We start from the raw sequence: 18,554 nt of genomic DNA, 5'->3' as shown, positions 1-18,554 counted from the left end.
CATGTCCTGGAATTTCAGAGCTACCTTGCCAAAGCCAAGGATACTGGCAAAATTAACATGGCAATCAAATTCCTTGCTTGGAAACGCCAGCGTTCGCATGAAACCAGACTGCCTCGTCTCAGCAAAACCTGGCATCGGATGGGGAAGATCCTTCATCTCAAAATTTATAGCCGTTTTTACATATATGCTGGCAGAAAATAATTGTGTCCCTTTTGAAAGTGATGGATGACGGGGAAAAGAGATGTAAATAAAAGAGAAAGGAAAAGAAGCATATTTTTTGCAAATACCGTTGCATATAAATGGCTCTGTTTTAGCTCATCTTGTTGAAAAAGACGTATCGTTTTGCATATTATCTTCTTCCAAAAATCTGGTAGTGCGGGGAATAAAGAAAAGAAAGAACACTCTGTGAATGATGGGAGAGATAAAAGCCTGGGTCTCTCTCAGGCTATAGTTATAGCCCTTTTTTTCCACTTTAACTGCCATGGCTCCATACCGTGTAATGCTGGGATTGGTGTTTTTTGTAAGGTGCAGAAAACCATCCTTCCATACAACCATAGAATCATAGGGTTGGAAGAGACCTCATGGGCCATCCTGTCCAACCCCTTTCTGCCAAGAAGCAGGAAAACTGAATCCAGCTTCTGCTTAACAGCCTCCAAAGAAGGAGCCTCCACCACACTCCAGGGCAGAGAGTTCCACCGCTGAACAACTCTCACAGTGAGGAAGTTCTTCCTAATGTTCAGGTGGAATCTCCTTTCCTGTAGTTTGAAGCCATTGTTCCGTGTCCGAGTCTCCAGGGAAGCAGAAAACAAGCCTCCCTCCTTCCTCCCTCTGACTTTCCCTCACATCTTTATACATGGCTATCATGTCTCCTCTCAGCCTTCTCTTCTGCAGGCTAAACATGCCCAGCTATTTAAGCCGCTCCTCATAGGGCTTGTTCTCTAGACCTTTGATCATTTTAGTCACCCTTCTCTGGACACATTCCAGCTTGTCAACATCTCCCTTCAATTGCAGTGCCCAGAATTGGACACAATGTGATTTCGACACAGTGTGATTCCAGGTGTAGTCTGACCAAGGCAGAATAGAAGGGGAGCATGACTTCCCTGGATCTTGACACTATACTCCTATTGATGCAGGCCAAAATCCCATTGGCTTTTTAAGCTGCCGCATGACGTTGTTGGCTCATGTTCATCTTCCTCCCCACAAGGACTCCAATATTTTTTTCACATGTACTGCTATCGAGCCAGGAATCCCCCATTCTGTATCTTTGTGTGATGGGTCATATCCAAATCCACATTTCTGATTCCCCAAACCTGCTCTCTATTCAATATAAAGTCAACTTAAGTATAATATTCAACACTTGTGGCTTTCGTTTCCTTTCTTTGCCTTTTCTTTTCCTTTCTACACAATTTGTTTTGCTGCCAACGGAAGAGAGAAGCACCCAATGTTGTGACTAAAAACTACCCAAGTTTTGTCGCTGTCATTTGCTTCTTGGGAGGATTCGAGTAACTAATTAAAACAATTCATCAGTTTAATAAAAACATGTGTGCCACGTTTCCGCTTGATAAAGTACTCCTGGAAATTACACACTGTTTGGTTCACACCTCTGAACATTTAGATGAAAAGTCATAAAATGCTGCTGCTCCTCCCCACATTAATCTTCATAAAATGGGAAGAGAAAGCTACACCCCGAAGGAGAAGAGTCGTGTCTGGTTTTGTAGCTGTTGCAGTGTGTACCCGTTTACCTTGCCAGCCAACTTTGCATAGGAGTGAAGAGAACTAGGGGCAACAAAAACAATATGGAACTAGGGGTATCAGTGTTTTAACACACTTCGCCACCGGAGCTCCTTACATACAACATACAACAACCCAAAGAAGGGGATTGTTGGGAGCTGAATCAACTCTGTGAGGTAGGCAAAGTTGAGAGGCAGTAACTCCAAAGTTTACCTAGTAGGTTTCCTATTATTGTTGTTGTCATTATTATTTCATCTGTTCATGGGCATCTGTTAGGGGTGGTATGATTGTGCTTTCCCTGCCTAGCAGCAATTCCCCCCTTGAGCAATTACTTAACAAAAAGTAACGAAGAATTTGTTACTTTGTTATAGTTATGTACGAAATGGACCCCTTACGATACTTTAGCAATACAGTAGAGTCTCACTTATCCAACATAAACGGGCTGGCAGAACGTTGGATAAGCGAATATGTTGGATAATAAGAAGAGATTAGGGAGAAGACTGTTAAACATCAAATTAATTTATGATTTTACAAATTAAGCACTAAAACATCATGTTATACAACAAATTTGGCAAAAAAGTAGTTCAATATGCAGTAATGCTATGTAGTAATTACTGTATTTACGAAATTAGCACCAAAATATCACGATGTATTGAAAACATTGATTACAAAAATACGTTGGATAATCCAGAACGTTGGATAAGTGAATGTTGGATAAGTGAGACTTAGAAATTATTTGCCAGCGCTCCTTAATTTTGGAATGAGTCCTGAAACATTTTTTTCATTGATCGCACAGGCCTAGTAGTGATGAAGAGAGAAGAGAGAGGGCCTTGAAGTGGAAATTTACCAGCTGAAAGCAGAGAGCTCAGAGAAGATGGAAATCAGGCTGCTGAGTAACAAGAAGGTGAAAAGAAGGAAGGAGGTGAAGGAGGAAGGAATCTGAGGAAAAGCAGACACTGATAACAGAGGCGCCAAGAGAAGAAAACAAAGGAAGAGATGAGGCACGAAGTGGAGAAACCACCTGTGCACATGCTCAAAGAATGCTCCAAGTTTTGACTATAAAGCTAAAGTGCATCCCAGTTTTGGCGTGGCACTTTCCCCCATGTTCACCCAGCAGGGTGACTTGGTCAAATAAACCTGTTGAATTATCTCCTTAGTCTCAGTGTCTGACTGGATAAAAAAGATCCTGGAGGTCTTGGAGCCATAAAGAAAAGAGGGACATGGCAGCGAGTCCCAACAGGAGAGCTACATAAAGTCTTTCAAAAGTAATATATGTCCTTTATGCACATGTGGTGGGGATGTAAGAAAACAAAAAGCTATTGGCAGGAAATCCACAAAGAATTGGAGAAAATACTAGGAAAAAATTGAAATAAAACCAGAGTATTTTTTATTAGGAATTACTGATTTTCAGATGGACTCTAATACTGAAAAACTCTGTATGTACATGCCAACGGCAGCTAGGATATGCCTAGCAAAACTGTGGAAGATGAAAGAAATCCCTTCACTGGAGAACTGGATTTTGAGACTATTAGAAATTAGAAACATGGACTTATTATCACATACAATATCACAGAATATTTCGATAAGGCAAAAGACTGATTGGAGTAATCTAAATGTATACTTAACAAAAGAAAAAATTGAACTCTTGTGAAATATGTTTTAAAAATAACATTGGGCTCAAAGTTGTAAATGGGCATTTGCTGGAAAAATGTTCTGAAGAGAAAGAAACACGCCTTGCTATGCAGAAGATCTGGAAGGACTGCATATAAATGTGTGTTTATGGGGTTTTTTCTTCTTCTTTTCTATGTTTTCCCTTTTCTTTTTTCTTCTGTTCACTTCTGATTTCTTTTCTTTTTTTTCTTTTTCTCTTTTACTAACTACTTCTATATCTATATATATAAAAGGGTAATGAAATTTCGGCCTAGGACAAAACAACAAAACTACGCATCCCAGAAACACTAAACTTACCAGCACAATCCCTCATCCATGCCTCTACGTTCATACAATGAAAAGAAAAGAAAAATAAAGTCCTAATTAGAGGGAGAGGAATAATTGTTTTTATCCAATTGCTGCCAGTTAGAAAGCTTAACTACCACCAATTCCTCAATACTTTATTTCCCATACCATCATACTTCGCCACAGCAACGCGTGGCCGGGCACAGCTAGTCTTTTATATATCTATATATATAAAAGAGTGATGGCATCAGGGCAGCGGACAAAACAACAAAACTACAGGCCCCCCAACCTCGAAATTTGACAACACAACCCATCATCCACGGCTCTAGGTTGATACAACAAAAAGAAAAGAAAAATAAAGTCCTAATTAGAGGGAGAGGAATAATTGTTTTTATCCAATTGCTGCCAGTTAGAAGGCTAAGCTCTGCTCACTTGGTCTCCTAGCAACCGACTCAGCCCAGGGGACAGGTAGAGTTAGGCTTCACTTAGGCCTCTTCCACATATTATCTAATTTGCACTGGATTATATGGCAGTAGACTCAAGGCCCTTCCACACAGCTATATAACCCATTTAGAATCTTATATTGTCTGCTTTGAACTGGATTATCTTGACTCCACACTGCCATATAATGCAGTCATGCCGGCCACATGACCTTGGAGGAGTCTACGGACAACGCCGGCTCTTCAGCTTAGAAATGGAGGTGAGCACCAACCCCAGAGTCAGACATGACTGGACTTAATGTCAGGGAAAACGTTTACCCTTTACCTTAAGTACCACCAATTCCTCAATACTTTATTTCCCATACCACCATACTTCGCCACAGCAACGCGTGGCCGGGCACAGCTAGTGTATGTGTATGTATGTGTGTGTACATATATATTCTGTATCTATTCAAATGTTCATCTAATTTTAATGTACATCTAAAATCACAAATAATTTTTTTTAAAGTAATATATGTCCTGAATTGGCCTGTTACATACAAGTCAATTGAAAAACACTGCAGGTGGAAAAACATTATAGTGCAAGGTGGAATCATTTATCATGCACACACACACATATACACATATATATGATAAAAGGCCTCTCCTTCTTATTCTTTATGAATAGCAAAAGATTCAGCCTGCAAAATAAAGGCTATGTGAGTGTAAACTTCAAGGAAAATGGAATGAAACTCAGCAACATGCAGCCAATGAGAGCTGGAAGGGTCCTTGTAGACGATCCCACATTTAAAGTCTATTCAACCTCTCTGCCTCCAGGAATATTCCCTCTTATCTCCTGTCTCCTTAATCCATTTCTCACTCTCCTTTGTGCAAACTCACTTCGCAAGAGCAGTTCTGCTTCTAACTTGGTGAGCGCCGTTTACTCAGTTCTTTGCATCATATACACAGATTGGGTGAGGACAGGGAGCCAAAAAGGGAAGGAAACGAATTGCAAGGAAGTCCCTTCTAGTTAGAATCATACGATCCTAGAGCTGGAAGAGACCGCACGGGCCATCTAGTGCAACCTCCTTCTGCCAAACAAGAAAAACACAATCAACGCACCCTGACAGATGGCCATCCAGTCTGTGTTTAAAGGCCTCCAAGGAAGGAGCATTTACCAGACTCTGAAGCAGAGAGTTCCGCTATTGAACAGCTCTTCTTATGGTCAAGAAGTTTTTCTTAATATTCAAGTGGAATCCCCTCTGTCATTTGGATCCATGTCTCCGCTGACTTTTCACAAGCTACAAGCGGAGATCGCCACACGTGGCCTCTAATAACCTTAGGGTGTATCTATGCCACAGAACTAATGCAGTTTGGCACCCATTTAACTGCCGTTGCTCAATGCTATGGAATCCCAGGAGTTGTAGTTTGTTGAGGCACCAGTACTCTTTGGCAGAAAAGGACGAAAACCTTGTAAAACCGCAACTCCACGAATCCCTACCAATGAGCCCTGCTAGTTTATTTATTTATTTACAGCATTTATATTCCGCCCTTCTCACCCCGAAGGGGACTCCGGGCGGATCACATTACACATATAGGCAAACATTCAATGCCTTTTAACATAGAACAAAGACAAGACAAACATACGCTCTGAGCGGGCCTCGAACTCATGACCTCCTGGTCAGAGTGATTCACTGCAGTGATTCATTGCAGCTGCTCTCCAGCCTGCGCCACAGCCCGAGCCCAAGTTCAAGCAATATCGAACAGTGTTAATCTCTCACTAACAAAAGGCCCTTAGTTTTCAATTTACATAGTCATAAAAACAATGAAACAAATCTATATGCATTGTACATATACATAAACCAATACAATACTACCTAACATGTATACAATATTCATATTTGGTTATATCCTCCACTCCTAGCACCCTTCTCATGGTGGTGATTTCCCATCTCTTGAGTTGGAGAAATTCATATATACCGTAATTCCGTTCTCCTATTATTGTTTTTCTATTCTTTCTTCTAGCCTGACAGTTATTGTTTATAACTTCCTTACACTGATTCTAACAGTTTAAATTATGAAGCCTTCTATAAAAATGTTGTTTATAAAATCTTTGAAAATTCCCCAAACATCTGTGGATAAGTGAAATGTTCTGAAATTTGGTGGGATAACAGTGGTAAATGTTTTCTACCATTGTAGCAAGTTTCACTCAAATAGCTTTAAAAATGAGGGAGAAAGGAGCCCCTGAAATTTCCTAATTATAGTAATTATGCATAATTACTATAACCAAGGCCCCCGGTGGTGTAGTGAGTTAAACCACTGAGTTGCTGAACTTGCTGTTTGAAAGATTGGTTGTTTCAAATCTGGGGAGGGGTGAGTTCCCACTGTTAGCCCCAGCTTCTGCCAACCTAGTAGTTTGAAAACATGGAAATGTAAGTAGAGCAATAGTAGAGCTCTGGCGGGAAGATAACGGCACTCTATGCAGTCATGCCAGCCATATGACCTTGGAGGTGTCTACGGACAACGCCGGCTCTTTGGCTTAGAAATGGAGATGAGCACCAACCCGCAGAGTCGGCCACAACTGGACTTAACGTCAGGGAAAACCTTTACCTTTACTATACTTTAGAAACACTTTAGAAACAAAATGCCAGCACCCCTCGGTTTTGTAATGACTTCTGAACCATTTTTAATGGATTGCACATCCCTACTAATTATCACCAGGGTATCTTTGGAAGAAGCCAGTTGTCTCTTGGGTGAGTTGCCCCTTGTTTCAAGACTCTGATAGTTGCCTGAAGAGTTCTGGAGACTTTCTTGGAAAGTCAAAAGCGGAAACACCCGAGAGACGAGCAAAAAAAGAACCTCAATGGATCTACGCCTCTCGCTATCTGTTTTGTTCCTCGGTGACCGAGATAATGCTGAGCGGAATGACAGATGTTATCAACTGAGAGACTAGACTCATTTATGAAGAGGAGGAGATACCATCAGGAGACAAGAAGGCTTCAAGGCAAGGCAGCAGAATACAGACAGACAGGTAGGGAGGAAAAAAATCTATCAGTGTTGAATAACATCCTGCCTGGATCACACAAACATGCTGCAAGAATCCTACCAAGAGAAAGGTATTTAATACCATTGAAATCGGAGTCGCTGGTAGTAATGGGAGTTGCCATCCAAAAATAAAAATAAAACACCAAGCTCTGTTTCCAACATATTGCAAATGCAAGAATCGAATGCTACAGCTCCCAAGCTTAAATCATCTCCATCTCCAAGATTATCTACAATACATACATTGAAATACAGCTACAGTAGAGTCTCACTTATCCAACACTCGCTTATCCAACATTCTGGATTATCCAACGCATTTTTGTAGTCAATGTTTTCAATATATCGTGATATTTTGGTGCTAAATTCATAAATATAGTAAGTACTACATAGCATTACTGCGTATTGAACTACTTTTTCTGCCAAATTTGTTGTCTAACATGATGTTTTGGTGCTTCATTTGTAAAATCATAACCTAATTTGATGTTTAATAGGCTTTTCCTTAATGCCTCCTTATTATCCAACATATTCACTTATCCAACATTCTGCCGGTCCGTTTCTGTTGGATAAGTGAGACTCTACTGTATTTCAACTGTATTTCTACTGTATTCTCAAATCCAAGATACTTCTGACCCCAAATATTTCAGGCAACAGCAGGAGAGTCCGGTTCTCACACTCCTTATTTTAAATTTTAGGAATGACTTATTGGCCCATTTGCAGAGGCATAAATTATTTTCACCTTATGGAGAAAGTCAATCCCTCCATCGACCTGCACATTTGTCCATGAGAGGAAGGCGGTTGAAATTAGGAACATGGGGCACCCTTAACCCGCCATTCTCTAAAATATTCAGTAGCGTATAGCTCTACATCTTCCTGTTTGCCTCTCAGGTGGAAGATGTCAAATTTGAAATGTAATGAGTGGAAAGCCAGAGAAAGGTCCGAGGAATGAGGAGTGTCTTGGTTTATGCTGGGACAAGCGAGCTTGAGACTACTGAGTGTTGTAGAAATTGAAAGAAGACTCAGAAAGGAAGGAAAAAGGGAGGAGGGTTGCTTCCATGCAGAGGCGGTTCAACCACCAGGCCAACTAGGCAGTTGCCTGTGGCGCCATCTTGTTGGGGGCGCCATCGAGGCAACTCCTGTCTCCTGCGGCCTGCCTCCGCTGCCGCGCCTCCCTCCATGGGACTTTGCAGAGCATTTGGGACTTTGCAGAGCACAGAAGCTGCCAAACGCCTTCCTGGCGAGGCCTTCCTGGCGAGGCCTCGCCAGGAAGGCCTCGCCAGGAAGGTGTTCAGGGCTCCCGGTGCCCGCGCTGGGCTTGCCTTTGGGGCCTTCAGAGATTGTGAGGTAAGTGGGATTTATATATCTGTAGAAGGTCCAGGGTGGGAGAAAGAACTCTAATTAATCACCTTGATTAGCATTTAATGGCCCTGTGGCTTCAAGGCCTGGCTTCTTCTTGCCTGGGAGAATCTTTTTTTGGGAGGTGTTAGCTGTCCCTGATTGTTTACTGTCTGGATTTCTCCTGTTTTCAGAGTGTTGTTCTTTATTTATTGTCCTGATTTTAGAGGGGTTTTTTTTTTAATATCGGGGGCTATCTGGGTTATCTAAGTCCACACTGCCCTATATCCCTGTTCAATGTTTGGTGCTAAATTCGCAAATACAGTACAGTCTCACTTATCCAAGCCTCGCTTATCCAAGCTTCTGGATTATCCAAGCCATTTTTGTAGTCAATGTTTTCAATATATCTTGATATTTTGGTGCTAAATTTGTAAATACAGTAATTACAACATAACATTACTGCGTATTGAACTACTTTTTCTGTCAAATTTGTTGTACAACATGATGTTTTGGTGCTTAATTTGTAAAGTCATAACCTAATTTGATGTTTAATAGGCTTTTCCTTAATCCCTCCTTATTATCCAACATTTTCGCTTATCCAATGCTTTTATTTTTCAGTGATTGGTTTGGGGGAGGGGGCACCAAAATTCTGTTCGCCTACACTTGAAAAATCCCTAGGGTCAGCTCTGCTTCCATGTCAGGAATGTAGCACAGCTCACTGAAAGAGAAGGAAATGCCCAGAGAAGGAAAGAGGCAGGGAGGCTGAGGGTGGAAGAGGCAAGGGAGGAAGCAAGGAAGGAGAAGAGTGGAAGGGAAGGAAGAAAAGAAGGAAGGAAAGATGGAAGGAGGAAAGGAAGGGGGAAAGGAAGGAAAGAAGGAAAGAGCAAGGGGGGAGAGAGGAAAGGAGGTAAAAAAGAAAAGAAGGAAAGTAAAAAGGTAGGAGGGGGAAAGAAGAAAGTAAAGAAAGAGGGAAGGAAGAAGGAAGGAAGGAAGGAAGGAAGGAAGGAAGGAAGGAAGGAAGGAAGGAAGGAGAGAGGAAGGGAGGAAGGTAAGGAAGGAAGGAAAGAAAAAACGAAGGAAAGATGGAGAAAAAGAAGGAGGGAGGGAGGGAAGGAAGGAAGGAAGGAAGGAAGGAAGGAAAAAAAGGGGGAAGAGAGAGGAAGAGGGGAGGGAGGGAAGGAAGAAAGAAAAGAAAAAGGGAAGGAAAGATGGATGGATGGATGGATGGATGGATGGATGGATGGATGGAAAAAAGGAGATAGGGAAGGAAGAAGGGAAAGTAGAGAAGAAAGGAAGGAAGGAAGGAAGGAAGGAAGGAAGGAAGGAAGGAAGGAAGGAAGGAAGGAGGGAAGGGGAGAGAGAGGAAGGGAGGAAGGTAAGGAAGGAAGGAAAAGAAAAAATGAAGGAAGGAAAGATGGATAGAAAGAAGGAGGGAGGGAGGGAGGGAGGGAGGGAAGGAAGGAAGGAAGGAAGGAAGGAAGGAAGGAAGGAAGGAAGGAAGGAAGGAAGGAAGGCAGGAAGGGCTCTAACCGTGGCTAGCAGGTATTCCCAACAAACGACCTTATTAGTATGGTCTTCATGGGAAATAGTTTTCCAATCCTGCTTGAAATCTTTTCCATTCATTGCCCTCCCAAAGCTCCGGATGGAGGCCTCATCATCTGAATGTGCATCTCATTTGTTCATCCCAACTGCATGCCTTCCTTTGGGCACATCCAACAAAGCTTCCACCAGGTTCAGATCCCTAGGAGAGGCCGCCTCGCTGGGCTTTGCTCAGAGAAAGCCACTCCAAGATCACCTCTTCCCGTGCTTTGCCTAAAGCAACATATGTACCTTGCTCCCATAGCTAATAGCAGGAGCCCCCGATGGCGCAGTGGGTTAAACCTTTGTGCTGGCAGGACTGATGGCTTGAAGATTGGGTTGCTGACCTGAAGTTTGCCGGTTGGAATCCAACCCCGGGAAAGAGCAGATGAGCTCCCTCTATCAGCTCCAGCTCCATGCGGGGACATGAGAGAAGCTTCCCACAAGGAAGATAAAAACATCTGGGCGTTCCCTGGGCAACGTCCTTGCAGACGGCCAATTCTCTCACACCAGAAGCGACTTGCAGTTTCTCAAGTCGCTCCTGGCATGAAAAAAGCTAATAGCAAAACATGATGTGCATACCTGGCAGTGTTTGGAGTGTGGCAAGGGCACCGTTTGTTGCATTTGAGCCCGTAGTATCCCTCTGGACACATCCGCTCCTGGCAATGGATTCCGGTGAAGCCTGGGTCGCACAGGCAGGCCCCGTTGACGTGGTAGCACTTGGCCCTGTTCTCACAGTCACACTTCTGCAGGCACTGGAAACCAAATGTTCCCACAGGACACTCCTCTTGACACCTGCAAAGAAGCATTGGAAGCCATTAGGAACATCAAGTTACGAGGAGTGTGTAAGAGACCACCAAGTTATGCGCATAAGAGGAGGTTTGTAGCACAGCAGTACAGTAAATATGTTGCATGCAAATATCCAGAATTCAGCCTCTGCCATCTCCAAGAACTTGCATTCTGACACCTCAGAGAACTGTTTGCAGTCAGTGCCAACCATGCTGACCTTGTTGGATGCAAGGACTGGCTTGCTCTAATGTTCCTGGCCCTCTCCACATGCTCAGAGAAAGAGCCCAGCTGCTACAGGCCAAAAACCCATCTAGTCTAGGCTTGTTTCCACACCATCGTTCCTTCAATGACCAACAAAATGGCCCATATTCATGATGACAACTCCCGCTAACTTGCGGAGTGATTTTGTTGCTCTTACAATGTTCGCCGCGTCAGTTTCCAATGGTGCATAAGATTGCCCCATAATCGTAGCAATCCAGTATGTGAGAATTTTCACGCGCGTTTTCATGCACAATACATCTTTTAAATGACAGATTTTTGGAGAAAAAAAGCCGCCGCCAGCAGCCTGGAATGGGAAACCTGGGGCCCTCCGTGTTGCAACAGTTTGTTTGCAAGTCCCACTTGTGTTGCCATTGCAACCATGGTTTTGATAACGGAGTCCTCGCTCTCACATTAGCCGGGCAAAATCATCATGATTCCCTTAGCCAGAAAAACCACTTGACGGATTCCGTGAAGCATTTGTGCTTAAACCTCCTCTGATTTCTGAAAGAGGCCGAGTGTCCTGCAAGAAGCTCATGCCTTTGTCAGAATGATCTGCCACGAAAGACCCCTCTGCCATCTTGCAAATAAACATCTTATCGGGAGGGCAGCAGGGACCGGGAATTGCCCAATCAGCATTGCTTTAATCCTGCCGTTGATTAAGATGTTTACTGCAACTGACCGAGGAGAGTGTTCGGCGCCTTTTTGCGTGTGTCATTTTGCAGACGACGCAGGAGAGAGTTAAAATATGATGATGAGGAGAAAGGATTGAAACAGGCATCGCTGGCACTAAGAACCGAGGGGCGGAGGGGTGGGGGGAAAACCGTAATGAAATTGTCTGATGTGAAATGGAAAGTGCTTGTGCCGTTGCTGGCTCAATTTATTTTATTTTTCCAGGAAAAAAAAAAGAACTGTAATAAACATCAGCGTTGACCATTGCTCTATATACAGTATGTACATCAGACTCTATTGGGAAATGATTCCAAAACATTTTCAATTATAGGGTTGTTGTATGTTTTCCAGGCTGTATGACCATGTTCCAGAAGTATTCTCTCCTGACGTTTTGCCCACATTTATTTATTTCAAATATTTCTATCCCGCCCTTCTCACCCGGAGGGACTCAGGGCGGCGTACAATTGGCAACAATTCGATGCCGATACATCATTAAAAACAACAACATATAAAAAATACAACCAATTAAATACAGTATAAAATATAAAACATAAAACGTGTTTAAAATCCGTTCGTCCAATATCCTCCAACTTTATCCATATAACAATCTGGGTCGTCTTTATCATTTATTCATTAAAAGCCTGGGCACAAAGCCATGTTTTTAAGGCTTTTCTAAAACTCAAAAGGGTTGGGGCTTGCCGTATATCTCTGGGGAGGGTGTTCCACAGCCGGGGAGCCACCACCAAGTAGGCCCTGTCCCTCGTTCCCACCAGCCGCGCCTGTGAGGCAGGCGGGACTGAGAGCAGGGCCTCTCCAGATGACCTCAGGGATCTTCCTGGCTCATATGAGGAGATACGTTCGGACAAGTAGATTGGGCCAGAACCGTTTAGGGCTTTATAGGTCAAAACCAGCACTTTGAATTGGGCTCGGTAGCATATCGGCAGCCAGTGGAGCTGGCTTAACAAGGAGGTGGTACGCTCCCTGTAAGCCGCCCCAGTTATTAGTCTGGCTGCCGCCCGTTGTACTAGTTGGAGCTTCCGGGCCGTCTTCAGAGGCAACCCCACGTAGAGAGCGTTGCAGTAGTCCAAGTGTTGCCACATCTATGGCAGGCATCCTCAGAGGTTGTGAGGTATGGAGAAACTAAGCAAGGAAGGTTTATATATATCTGTGGAAAGTCCAGGGTGTGAGAAGAACTCTTTGTCAGTTGGAAAGCCAGTGTGAATGTTGCAGTTAATCACCTTAATTAGCATTGGAAAGGTTCATCTCCTGGCTATTTCTGCCTGCGGGCATCCTTTGTTCAGAGTCATTAGCTGCCCTTGGAACTCTTCTGTTTTCAGAGTGTTGCTTCTTATTTACTGTTCTGATTTTTGAGTTTTTTTTAATACTGGTAGCCAGATTTTGTTCATTTTCATGGCTTCCTCCTTTCCGGTGAAGTTGTCCACATGCTTGTGGATTTCAATGGCTTCTCTGTGTAGTCTGACATGATAGTTGTTGGAATGGTCCAGCATTTCTGTGTTCTCAAATAATATACTGTGTCCAGGTTGGTTCATCAAGTGCCCTGCTATGGCTGATTTCTAATTAAGGTGATTAACTGCAACATTCACACTGGCTTTCCAACTGACAAAGAGTTCTTCTCACACCCTGGACTTTCCACAGATATATATAAACCTTCCTTGCTTAGTTTTTTCATACCTCACAACCTCTAAGGGTGCCTACCATAAATGTGGGCAAAACGTCAGGAGAGAATACTTCTGGAACATGGCCAGACAGCCCGGAAAACATACAACAACCCTGTGATCCCGGCCATGGAAGCCTTTGACAACACATTTTCAATTATTTCTATTACATACAAATGGCCTTAATGTTAAGAGTCCAGCAGGATTGCTCCCTTGGGCATCTACCAGAAGGCAGGTACAGTAGAACCTCTACAAAAGAATGTCCCAACATAAGTATGTTTTAGCTTACAAATGTCACTCTGCCTAGAGTGACGTTTTAACATACGAACACTGTTTTGACTTACGAACAGTGCAAAAGAGGCCGCTTTGTCCCCTAAACCAATTCTTTTTTTTTTTCTATAAGAACAAAGATGGGACACTTGCTACACTTGGGTTAAGCATGCTTTGGAAAGCCACATCACCTGCTTTTCAGCTACTCCAAAGATCACTGTGCACTACTACAGAGGCGGTTTTGAAGCGCTGCAAGTAATGTCACATCAGTTCTGGTTGTCTTTGAGAACTTGTTTGAGTATCTTTATGTTTCAGGGTGGGGGATCTCGAAATAGCATTGTTAACCATCCCAGAGCTTGAGGGATTGGGTTATGTATGAATTTGTATGTGTGAGGGTGTCGGGGATCCCTAGGTCTGCATTGGATTCCTCCAAGGTCAACATATTTATTTATTTATTTATTTATTTATTACAATATTTATATCCCGCCCTTCTCACCCAACAGGGGACTCAGGGCGGCTTACAATAAAACACACATATAAAACCTGTACAATACACTATAAATCAGTTAAAAATTAACTTACATAAAACATTCATAAAACGTATTATAAAATACAGATAGGAGTGTTCAAGTTTAAAAGACTGGGTCTGTCAATTGAGTTCCAGCGTACATAATAGTAATTAATGCTGCTGATTCTTATTCGAAGGCCTGGCCCCACAACCAAGTTTTAACCTTCCTACGGAAGGATAGGAGGGAGGGAGCCTGCCTGACTTCAATGGGGAGGGCGATCCATAGGTGGGGAGCCACCACTGAAAAAGCCCTGTCTCTTGTCCCCGCCAGCCGCACCTGTGAGGCTGATGGGACCGCGAGAAGGGCCTCATCTGATGATCTTAAGCTTCGGACACGTTCGGACAGATAACTGGGCCGGAACCGTTTAGAGCTTTATAAGCTAAAGCCTATATCTCCCCCTTACCTCTTTCGAGACTTAAGGAAAGCAGTTATGTAGATTTTGTATTATTGTAAATCTCTCCATGTCTATTGTTTGTCATCTTGCTCTATATCTATGATTTTGGATTTCTGTGGTTTTAATACTTGATGTACTGATGTTGTTTTTAACTTTTATGGATTTTTAGGTATGTGTTTATTGTATTCGTATGTTTGTCTGTATAGCATTTAATTGTTGCCAAAGTTGGAAGCCGCTCTGAGTCCCCTTCGGAGTGAGAGAGAGCGAGGTATAAATGTAGTAAAAATAATAATAAGTAGTACAGTAGAGTCTCACTTATCCAACACTCACTTATCCAACGTTCTGGATTATCCAACGCATTTTTGTAGTCAATGTTTTCAATACATCATGATATTTTGGTGCTAAATTCGTAAATACAGTAATTACTACACAGCATTACTGCGTATTGAACTACTTTTTCTGTCAAATTTGTTGTATAACATGATGTTTGGGTGCTTAATTTGTAAAATCCTAACCTATTTTGATGTTTAATAGGCTTTTTCTTAATCTCTCCTTATTATCCAACATATTCACTTATCCAACATTCTGCCAGCCCGTTTATGTTGGATAAGTGAGACTCTACTGTAGTTCTAACAGCAAGGCAGAGAGAAACAAAACCTGGACTGGATTCTGAGCCAGAGCAGCTCTGACTCTTCATGAAAAGCAGAAACTCCAGCTCCATGTGATTGCTTCCCCTGAATGTTCGGGGAGGAGTCCAATCCATAGATTCCGCTCCAGAGATTGCAGACCACCTTGGTGTAGCAGAGCCTCAATAAACAGGGAGTACAAACAAAGTAGGCATTGTGGCTCAGTGCCTCAGCCTGCATGCCTTTGCCTGTGTGCTCTTATCAGCTTTGGGAGATTGCTGTCCAGTGTGTCCACCGAAGAAGTTTGGGTTAGTTCACTCTGTGCTTTTTATTCCTGGTACTCTATGTTTCACTTCACGAAGAGAGAGAGGGGGAGCAAGAGAGGCTGGAATTACAGTATGAAAAAATGAAGCTGTTTTGCCTTGCTGTTACACTGGCCAACACACATTTTGTTGCCTCAAATGTGCTTGCCTGCCTCAGTGGCTGGATGGAACCATGCACTGCCTATCTCTGAACATTTTATACATTATTTATTATTTATAAAGTACATTTTCTTATTTAAAAACAAAAAAAGGGTGGTTTTTGTAAGCCCGGAACAGGTCAATAGCATTTCAGTGGATTTCAATGGGAAAATTCGCTTTGAGATGAGAATGTTTTGACTTAAGAGCACAGTTATGGAACAAATTAAATTCTCAAGTCAAGGTATCACTGTACGTCCAAAACCACTTCTATCCTGGAAAGCTAGTTCGCCAAGGGCAAGGATTCGTGCCTTTCTATAACACCGGTGGGGGTTTATAATTTTTTTAAATGTGTATTAGCACTGGAATGAAAAATGGAATTGAATCAGAAGCCAGCATTCTTGCTTCTGTTCCCACTCCTCCCAAACATGCAAATTGGCTCTAAAACTGTGTCTGGGATTAGCTCCATTTCCTCGACTGTATTGCATAATCGCCCTTGATCCAAACCATGGCAAAGCTTGTAGACAATTTGCAACGGCCGCCAATGAGTTGTTTGTTTTGGTGCCATTGGACCAAGTATATGAATTCCTGTGGTTCATTGAGAGGGACCTGGTGCACCTCCAAGATCCAAGGGGGCAAGAGGCTTTGCTTTTGTGTAAAGTACGCAATACATTGTTGCAGGGAAGGAAGGCCAATGGCCGTCTCCTTTTGCGGCCTCTCCGCTGATGGCAAATCCCTGGCATTCCTTATCCTTTCTGAAGAATGTGTTGTCGAAGGCTTTCATGGCTGGGATCACAGGGTTGTTGTATGTTTTCTGGGCTGTGTGGCCATGTTCCAGAAGTATTCTCTCCTGACGTTTTGCCCACATCTATGGCAGGCATCCTCAGAGGTTGTGAGGTATGGAGAAACTAAGCAAGGAAGGTTTATATATATCTGTGGAAAGCCCAGGGTGTGAGAAGAACTCTTTTTCAGTTGGAAAGCTAGTGTGAATGTTGCAGTTAATCACCTTAATTAGCATTGGAAAGGTTCATCTCCTGGCTATTTCTGCCTGGGGGCATCCTTTGTTCAGAGTCATTAGCTGCCCTTGGAACTCTTCTGTTCTCAGAGTGTTGCTTCTTATTTACTGTTCTGATTTTTGAGTTTTTTAATACTGGTAGCCAGATTTTGTTCATTTTCATGGTTTCCTCCTTTCTGTTGAAGTTGTCCACATGCTTGTGGATTTCAATGGCTTCTCTGTGTAGTCTGACATGATAGTTGTTGGAGTGGTCAAGCATTTCTGTGTTCTCAAATAATATACTGTGTCCAGGTTGGTTCATCAAGTGCCCTGCTATGGCCAATTTCTAAATAAGGTGATTAACTGCAACATTCACACTGGCTTTCCAACTGACAAAGAGTTCTTCTCACACCCTGGACTTTCCACAGATATATATAAACCTTCCTTGCTTAGTTTCTCCATACCTCACAACCTCTAAGGATGCCTGCCATAGATGTGGGCGAAACGTCAGGAGAGAATACTTCTGGAACATGGCCACACAGCCCGGAAAACATACAACAACCCTGTGATCCCAGCTGTGAGGCAACCTCTGAGGATGCCTGCCATAGATGTGGTCGAAACGTCAGGAGAGAATACTTCTGGAACATGGCCACACAGCCCGGAAAACACACAACAACCCTGTGATCCCAGCTGTGAGGCAACCTCTGAGGATGCCTGCCATAGATGTGGGCGAAACGTCAGGAGAGAATACTTCTGGAACATGGCCATACAGCCCGGAATACATACAACAACCCTTTCTGAAGAGTTGGCGACTCTTCCAAACACACTGAAATGGAAGCGGGTTCACTTTCTGAGCCCAGTCTGCCTGTTTAGGCGTAAAAAGTACAATACTCCGCAAGATGAATTGACAGTCAATACGCCACTATATCATCCCATATTTATGGGAGACAAAGGCATGGTATAGCAAAGCAAAAAAGAGCGCTGAGAAATGAAATGTCCATGACCTCATCCATTTACATAATTAGCCAACTTCTCCATCCTGCCGCTTTCCCACACTTGACGGGTTGCAACTTATTTATGTGGACAGCAAGCCCTCCCTTGCAAATGAATGTGATGCAATGCAAAACCAATACAGGCTTCTTTGGATGGCAAGGATCCCTGCCATTGGAATGACCTAACCTCGAAAGAAACGTCCTCGCTTTGCAAAGGATCCATCCAGTGGGGCCGCAACATTATTAACAGCCAGATGCATTGCTCAATTAAATCACACAACGGAGTGGCTGCGCTCGCGTCGTGTTCCTTGTCCAATTTTACATTGCTTCCTCCTTATCTGAGGAGAGCCCCATTATAACCCTGCCATTGGGCTTTTTAAACAAGCACACAGTTATTTGGGGCTGGGTTAATATGCATGTCAGATTTAGAAATAATGCCTGCAGTTTCGCAAAATATTACACAGTACAATGTCCTGTTTAACACGTAACAATATTTTGTTCCCTCGGCAAACCTCGCAAGAATGGATGCATTATGTCGTCTACTTATTCTCTTGACAGCAGTATATTTCAGTGCATTGAAATAGCATCCAAAGAATCAAAATCTTGGGCGATCGCATGTTTTCATAAATACCATTATGAAGTACTTGCGGGTAACAAAACAGCAGGGAAAATAAGCTCGCTCATTATATTTGTGGGCAAATGGATGGAATTGTACTCACTGTATACAGATCCTAATCGCACGGTTCAGCAAGGCAGTGGGATGGAAAAACACCGCGCAAATGTATTTCTTTGACAGCC

The 18,554-nt window shown here is 43.0% G+C and overlaps 1 protein-coding gene across 11 annotated transcripts in view; it reads right to left on the bottom strand.

The window, feature by feature from the left end:
- megf11 (multiple EGF like domains 11) overlaps positions 1-18,554 on the bottom strand; it is a 578,352-nt gene that overhangs the window by 171,271 nt on the left and 388,527 nt on the right. For all 11 annotated transcript variants that reach the window (XR_010000925.1, XM_062963273.1, XM_062963274.1 and 8 more), the window contains one exon: positions 10,641-10,853. Coding sequence is in view for 10 of the 11 variants with exons in the window: in XM_062963273.1 (XP_062819343.1) it covers positions 10,641-10,853 (213 nt within the window). In the remaining variant the exon portion in view is untranslated. The remainder of the gene's footprint in view (positions 1-10,640; positions 10,854-18,554) is intronic.

This window comes from Anolis carolinensis, unplaced genomic scaffold, assembly GCF_035594765.1.
Source record: "Anolis carolinensis isolate JA03-04 unplaced genomic scaffold, rAnoCar3.1.pri scaffold_11, whole genome shotgun sequence".
Taxonomy (NCBI): domain Eukaryota; kingdom Metazoa; phylum Chordata; class Lepidosauria; order Squamata; family Dactyloidae; genus Anolis; species Anolis carolinensis.
The sequence above is the reverse complement of the archived record's forward strand: the minus strand, read 5'-3'. Positions and strand labels throughout refer to the sequence as shown.